At 40.3% G+C, this 7,807-nt stretch overlaps 1 protein-coding gene and 1 non-coding gene across 2 annotated transcripts in view; one reads left to right on the forward strand and one right to left on the reverse strand.

Moving 5' to 3' along the window:
• Window positions 1-1,962, forward strand: part of SLC9A2 (solute carrier family 9, subfamily A (NHE2, cation proton antiporter 2), member 2) — a gene marked incomplete at its 5' end in the record, with an annotated part of 28,355 nt that extends 26,393 nt beyond the window's left edge. The window contains one exon of the mRNA XM_009870392.1: window positions 1,384-1,962. Coding sequence (XP_009868694.1) covers window positions 1,384-1,754 — 371 coding nt within the window. The remainder of the gene's footprint in view (window positions 1-1,383) is intronic.
• Window positions 1,963-4,880: 2,918 nt separating this feature from the next.
• TRNAL-CAA lies at window positions 4,881-4,996 on the reverse strand. Its single transcript has 2 exons — window positions 4,959-4,996; window positions 4,881-4,926 (listed from the first exon to the last, which is right to left on the reverse strand). It is a non-coding gene; the product is annotated as a tRNA-Leu (tRNA).
• Window positions 4,997-7,807: the final 2,811 nt, after the last annotated feature.

The raw sequence follows: 7,807 nt of genomic DNA on the forward strand, positions 1-7,807 counted from the left end.
TCTATATATTACTTTTGATTATTACTGGTTGCATTCTTATGCTTATAAAACGCTCAGGAGCTTTTCCTTTCATGACAAGCAACCATCAAGATCTCTTGCTGGGAAGATTAAATCTCTGCACAGTCACTAAAATGTCCTGATCCCTACTCCAATTAGTTTCCCACTCTCCCAAATTAATTTACGAGTAGACTATGTTTTTGTCTGTCAATAATTACATCTTTGCTCTCCTGAATGTAGGATGCCTTTTATTCTGTAGTTATGTCTGCAGAGGTCACCTACTGTCACCTAGAATTAAAGAGGAAATGTGCCTCCAGATTATTTAATTGTCAAAAAATATATTATTTGACATATTTAGAGGAAGGAAAGCCTGCAAACACAATGTGATGAAGACCTTCCTTGATATATAATTATCTGGGTGAATGGACAATTATGTGGTGGTATATTTTGTTGACCCCTTCCTCACCTTTTTAGAAGAAATAACAAGTAGGCTACTAATGGAAGTTGTTCTTACAACAGTTCCACAATACACAGTTCTTTACTTTGATGTTTTTAAAACATCATATCTGACTTAAGTCTAAGAATAAATCCAAGGCATTCATAAATGATTGTTAAAAAGATTATCAGATGACTGAAGAGTGCAAGTGCTGGTGAAGGCATTAATTAATTTGAAAGAAGTCTGCTGGGAAAAATATATGTGCATGTACACATCCAGAAAGTTTCCAGCTTGGTTTACCTGATAGCAATCATTTAACAGCATTCCCTAAAGAATCATGCCAGCTTTCTCTTGACTATTTTCCACCCTGCTGTAAGGGGGTGAAGGAGTCTGCAGCACTTGCAACCTGTCAGATTTGCCTTGTGGATTTTCTTTGGTACCTTGCATTCAGGTGTATTAAGGACAGGATGTTTCCTCCCATCTGCACATTGACTGTAGGAGATCCTTCACTTGGTGGGGTACTGATGTTTCTTTCCCAAAGTCAGGTTTCTAGAGCCCCTGTATGTGTTGTGCACTGGAAATGTCTCAGATTAGATTTCATAGGATGTGAGAGTGAGATGTCTCATTTTTGTATCCTGATTTTCTATGTCCAGAGCCAGAACTGGGGAAATGTCAGCCCAAACAGGGGGGCACTTGGTGATGAAGGAGCAGCTGAGTGAGGGCTTTCTAAAAACCACAGTTTTGAGGAAAGGGATGTTTGTAAGTCAAATCTATTCTCTGTCCTGGCAGAGTTAAATGCCTAATACTGAGTCTAATCAGAAAGCAGTGAATTTACAAAACATGGGGAAACCTTCTTCTATGGCTCCTCGTGCTCAGTGTGCTGTTTTTCGAATATTCCTGAAACGGTAATATTCTGCACCTAAAATTTTCATTTTGCTTTCAATTAACAGTGGGTGACAGCAGTGACTCTGAGCTGGATGCTGCTACCACAGTGCTCAATCTAAGACCCAGAGCGGGGAAAATCTTGAGAGACCAGAGGCTGAGACAGCAGAGGCCACTGCCAGAGTTTATGGTGGAGTGGAAGAATGAAGTTGACGGGAGCCAGGACGGACGAGGGGAGCAGCAGGAGCCGAGCGTCTTGCCTCAGCCATCCGTTGGGTTCAGGCAGCCGCTGCTGACGAGACCAAGATTTGGCACTTTGAGCAGGGAGGATTTGACTGCGGACCATGGGTCAGCAAGACCTGTGCCACCTCCACGGTTAGTTAGGCAGGCATCTCAAGGGGAAAGGCAGAGAAATAAGCCTGAGAACCAGCCGTACTGAACACAGCAAAAAGAGAACTATTGGTAATAAACCACGGATGTCTCGAATTAGGATTCTAGACTATGTGATCAGACTATGGGATCCATTAAAAAAACAAACAAGCCTCATTGTGGATCTAACCACTTCCATTTGGGTAAAGTCAATGCCATTAAGTGAAAGGAATACTGGAGCAATTACAAAGCTGAAGACATAAAGAAAAAAAATAATTTCTTTTATAACTAACATGGCAATGCTTTAATTATATTATTTCCACTATTAAGATAAGATGGAAATGTGCCTTATCACATCATCTCTTGTGAAACCAAGTCATACAGGTTCAATACCCAGTTATCCACTGAAAATTGTTGTTGAAAGTTCGGTGATGAATGGGTTCATAAAAAAATTTCATATCATTTCAGATTTTATTTATAATCAAATAATACTTGTTTTAACCAGAGCTTTAATATGAATAACACTGAAAATTGCACAATGCACCTAACATACAGACTTTGTAAGAAGAATAAATATATTCCTGAAGCCCAGTTTGTTCGAAGAGCTGTTATGCAGAAAAGGAGGAAGAAAGAACAAGCTGTAGGAGCCGTGTATTGCAAATACAGTTTATAGAAAGGAGTTGTAACAAATAGAAGACCTGAATAGCTTGAATTTTTACTTTCTGAATTTTTGGCAATATGTTGCTTTTGAAAGGTACTGAGAATCACCAAAGGAAATCTGAATTGCCTTGACCTTCACTAATGTCAACATGAGCTGAGCGCACTTAGCAGGGCACCAGAAGCCCTAAAAAGAGAAAACTTCAAGTGGATAAATCATGTTCTTACTCAAAATTGCTTCTTGCACCTTAGTTTCTTGGTTGCAGTGCAAACACAGCAGTAGAATAGTTGCAGAGCACTGCACGTAAGCAAAGCGAGCAGTCTCCTGTTTGAGTCAGGGACCACTGAGACTCAAGAAAGATTGTTCACTCCTGCTTGTGACCCTCGTCACACACTTGTTTTTGTTTCTGTTTCCTCATCTCTAAAAGGGGAAGGATAATCTTTTCTTTGTCTGAGCTATGCACTCCAAGGAACAAAAATGTTCTGTCTAATTTGTTTGTATAGAAAAGTAGCACAGCGGGGGCCTGGAATCTGTTGAAGTCACTGTGCACCTTAATAACAACCCTCAGAAACACAGGCTTCTTCATCCTAGCGTAAATAGCTGCCATCTGAGTGCATATGGGAAGGGAGGGTACATTAAAATAAATGATACTTAACCGTAGCTCTCAGGAATTTGCACTTTCTGTCCCACTTAATCTGTCTTAAGTTTTGAGCTTGCTTTAGCAGAGATACACATTTCAGCACAATGCAGAAATCGTTTTCATTCTACTTGTTACAAGTTTGATAACTTTCATTGAAGAATGTACACTGTGAAATCATAACTTTTCTTTTTCATTAGCACATTTCTAAATCTGTGGACAATAAGATTCTTTTTTATTTAAGCTTGTTTTGAAATAACTATTAAAAATCAGAATTTCCTTTTAAAATCACAGGGTAGATTTTTTTCAAAGGTTCATGGGGGGAGGCGGGGGGGGTGATAAATGGATATTATTTAAGACTTTCCTTCTTCTAACAGCTTTTCCAAAATATTTATTTCACATATCTATTTGGAATGTCAAACCTTCCTAAACTCTTTTATTGGCATAGGTAGTTCAGTCTTTTTCCTCTGTTCCAGCTATGGAAGTTTCTGCTGTGTGTCAAATGCAAAGTCTAATCTGCAAAGGGATGGCTATGTGAACCCTAGAAATCTCAGTCAGATGTTCATGGCTATTGTCAACAAATGATTTCTGTGGAAGGCAATACTTAGCTATCCTTTAATGATCGTCTCCTGTTTGGAAATAAAACTGGGTTCAGACAAAGCCAGCAAGCTTTAAAAACAAATTTGATTTTGTCTTTCAACAGGAAAATATATTTTATCAGTAAAATTGTCAGCAGGTACTCTGTCACTACATTATTGGGATCATGTCTGAATAAGAACGAAGCCTTGAGTTTGGATTTCAGTTTTGAAACTATGTCCTCCTTCCAGATCCAGGTTAGGTGTTTTATATCATACCCATCTGAAATCTGACCAAATAAATAAATGAGAAATGTCACACATCACCTTTTAGTTTAATCCCTCTGGAGCTTTTCTGTTCATGTGCTCATAATGACCAAGAAATTGGCTTGTACTGGGGAAACCTGACTTTTTTTCCAAATAGTTGTCATTTTTTATGGTACAATTTTAAATAATGAATGCAGGTTTCAGGAACCTTTCTGCTTTTCTGGTTGTCCATTAGTACAGTGCACGTTCAGATCATTGTTACTTGAAGTGGGTATCCCATAGTACAAGCATATCTAATTGGAGTTGTTTTTTTACGAAATGTCATAGAATCATTCAGGTTGGAAAAGACCCTTGAGATCACCAGGTCCAACCATTAACACAACTCTACAAATTTCACCCCTAAACCTTATACCCCAACACCACATCTAAACAACCTTTAAACACCTCCGGGGATGATGACTCAACCACATCTCTGGGCAGCCTATTCCAATATCTGACTACTCTTTCTGTGAAAAAAACTTTTCTTAATGTTCAGTCTAAACCTACCCTGTTGCAGTTTGAAGCCATTCTCCCTTGTTCTATTGCTAATTACCTGAGAAGAGACCAGCACCAACCTCTCTACAATGTCCTTTTAGGCAGTGGTAGAAAGTGATGAGGTCTCACCTTCTTCAAACTAAACAGCTCCAGCTGTTTAAATCATAAGATTTATTCTCCAGGCCCTTCCCCAGCTTCAAAACATGCTAGCACATTGTTACTTTTCCAAAGCACTTTGAGCTCCACAGAATCCCCAGCATGATTACACTGTGAAGCAGAACTACGGATCTCGTGGGACTCTGTCTCTGCGCAAGTGCCCTCTCCCTTCCTCACTCCTGCTCCTCCCACCCTTTTCAGGCTCTTTTCCACTAACTGCTGGGTCGTCACTGAATCATAGAATGGCCTAAGCTCGAAGGCACTTTGAAGATCATTTTATTCGAGCCTCCCTGCCGTCAGGGACGCCACCTGTCGACTAGATCAGGCAACACATGAGGACCCAACGGGAAACCGGGAATCTAAAAGTGGTGTCAGAAGTGGGATTCGAACCCACGCCTCCATTCGGAGACCAGAACACCCAACTCGCCACGGGAAGGCGCAGAACGCCTTGAGTCTGGCGCCTTAGACCACTCGGCCATCCTGACACTGCTTCGCCTGCGCGAAGTGGTTCCGTGGGTGTTCTCTTTTTTCAGTAGCAATGACAGCAGCAGGTGACACGGGCTGTGGCCCAAGTAGCCCTTTTCATTCAACTCTTGCTCTGTTTTGAGTCAAAGGTTTGCCTTTTCCTAATTTTTTTTCTTTTCCTGCAAAAGAAAAGCAAGCTCAATCGCACTTTTTGATCTTCCTAAAAGGTCCATCTAACCTGAGCTTGCAGAGGAGACTTTTCCCTCAGGTTGTTATCAAAGAGTTTGTTGCCTGGAGAATGAAATGCCCAATTAATCTGTCCTCGAGCACCATCTGATGGGGAAAGTCATGTATTGACTGGGGACATGTTTTTCACTTTTTCAGGAAACCCCATCTTCCGCAGTGACCGGCAAACTCACCAAATCCACGTACAAATTTTTTGTTTCCAGATGAACTTCCATTTACACTCTCTAGTACTGCTATTTCACTGTCTTGGTGAGGAAGCACAATACTCCGTTGTGCAGTTTTAGGAACAGCAGGAAAACACATGTAGGTTACACTGATTTAGGATTTTCTGAGAATTATTTCCCCCTTCCGCTGCTGAGGTATATAAACTGAAAGTAAAACTGTAGGTATAGCAAGGGCTATACAGTAGATACGCATCCAGTTATCTGTTTTAAGCAGATATTTGAAAGAGAAAATGAGACTAATTTGCCATAAGAGGCAAAACTGTAAGGGCTGTCCTACTTGGTACTAAGGAATAATGCAAGCTCCACTGAAACCACAGGTGTTCCAACACAAGAAAAGCATGATGCATAACAATTTAGGATGTTGAGAATATCCTTCTCCACTAAAGCCACATAGAAATCACATGGAGAAAGAAAGTTAAAAACCTGGCCAAAATAGCATGCATGCTGTTCTGTAAAGTATCTTTGGGTCTGGGAGCAAACGTACTGTACCCTGCACTACGTTTTTCAGGAGATGCCAGGCCCACCAATTCCAGCAACATTCAAGGGCTGACACTGCGAGAAATGCTTCAGCTGCTCACCATTTCCAAAATTGTCTGAATTCTGCCAACATCCCCCGGCTCCAGAAAAAAAAAGATGGAGGATTTTGAATTTGGCTGGAGAGATGTTTTTCTGTACTACAAAAGCTCTGATCCTATAAAAATATACTTGTGAATATGCTTAAAATATGGTGTCTGCAACACACGGCCCCAGCCAGGCCAACAATAGATGGGGAGCTCAGGCCAGAAAACATGGAGGAGGGCTTACAAATACCTGAAGGGAGGTTTGTAGGGAGGTGGGCGTTGATCTCTTCTCCCAAATTACTAGTGCTAGGATGAGAAGAAATGGGTTCAAGCTGCAGCAGGGGAGATCTAGACTGGATATTAGGAAAAAATTCTTTACTGAAAGAGTGGTGAAGCGTTGGAACAGGCTGCCCAGGTAAGTGGTGGAGTCACCCATCCCTGGAGGTGATAGGCAGACGTGGCACTTGAGGACATAATTTAGTAGTCATGTAGTATTGGGTTGACGGTTGAACTTGATGACCTTAGAGGTCTTTTCCAACCTAAATGATTCTATGAAGTCCAAGCATGAGGACACTGCTTTAGGACATAGTAGAGAGAGAAGTCATGGACTACCTGATTCAGGTGCTATTTAAATCTGAGAGAGGTAAGAGGACTAACAGTCCCCTTTTTATTTCTCATTTTAGCAGATGATGATAAAACACTTTTTAGATAAACCTGCAGCTGCGCTTGACACTGTCAGTTGTGTGACTGACCACGAGGAACCTCTTTTACAAATTTCAGGTTAAAGAGTTTCTTCTCCCCCTTGGCCTGTTTATTACATGGCCAGCTAGATGGAGAGGTACGTAAAAAATTAAATTTAAAAAAAGCATGGCAGCTTAATTCTCCTCGAAACAGTTGAGGGAACTTTAGCATTTGAAGTTAATCAAAGCTGGGACTGAAAACTGCCCTTCTTGGACACTGTGCTGAGCCACTTAAGAATGTTACCCATCAGAAGAATTCTTCTTGTAGGTGGTAAACAGATCTTCTAATAGGACAACACCATGGGAGATTAGACAAGCATCATTCCTCTGTCATGTTAGCAAACACTGATGCAGTTTCCACACAGCACTGGCATGCTTTGGAAGCCTTTTCATCCTGTGAGATTTGACAGCATATGAGGAACTAAGATTGCAGAAAGGAAAGCAATAGCTACCATGGCTGCTCTGGTGACTCTCACTGGTTCATGATCTGAAATTCACTCTGCTGTAAATTTGTGATTTGTGAGTTACAACAGCACCCTAATCGTCACAAGTTTTGTTTCCAAAAGTAATTTTTTTTTCCTTCAAAAAGGAAAAAGGCATTTTAAATACTTCAGTTTAGTTCCTTTATTTTTCATATCTAAGACCTGTTATTTATCACAAATTTGAAAGAAGGGAAGAAAAAATCCTATTACCTAGCACACGTCAAAAATAATTCTTTGATGCCAATTTAGGATTTAAAGTAACTAGAAGAATGTGGTTTTTTTCTCCTTGTACATTAACACAGAAATTTTTCAAGACTTCACTTTAAGCCATGCTCTATAAACTCCTTCATTTTTATGAGAAATAAGTCTGAGCTCCTCTCACAATCATTTGATTCTCAAAGTTCAGACTTCAATATACTCCCTTACAAGATTTATGATCATCTTTTTGTGAATGAGTCTTCAAAATCATAGCACTAATATCTCAGTTGAGTCTTGAGTTTTCAAATACCAAAGTGCCAACCTCTAAAGCATCAGAGTGGTTCCAAAGCATGTTTATCAATATGGTGATAGGCGCTTTAT

Source organism: Apaloderma vittatum, unplaced genomic scaffold, assembly GCF_000703405.1.
Source record: "Apaloderma vittatum isolate BGI_N311 unplaced genomic scaffold, ASM70340v1 scaffold12085, whole genome shotgun sequence".
Classification (NCBI taxonomy): domain Eukaryota; kingdom Metazoa; phylum Chordata; class Aves; order Trogoniformes; family Trogonidae; genus Apaloderma; species Apaloderma vittatum.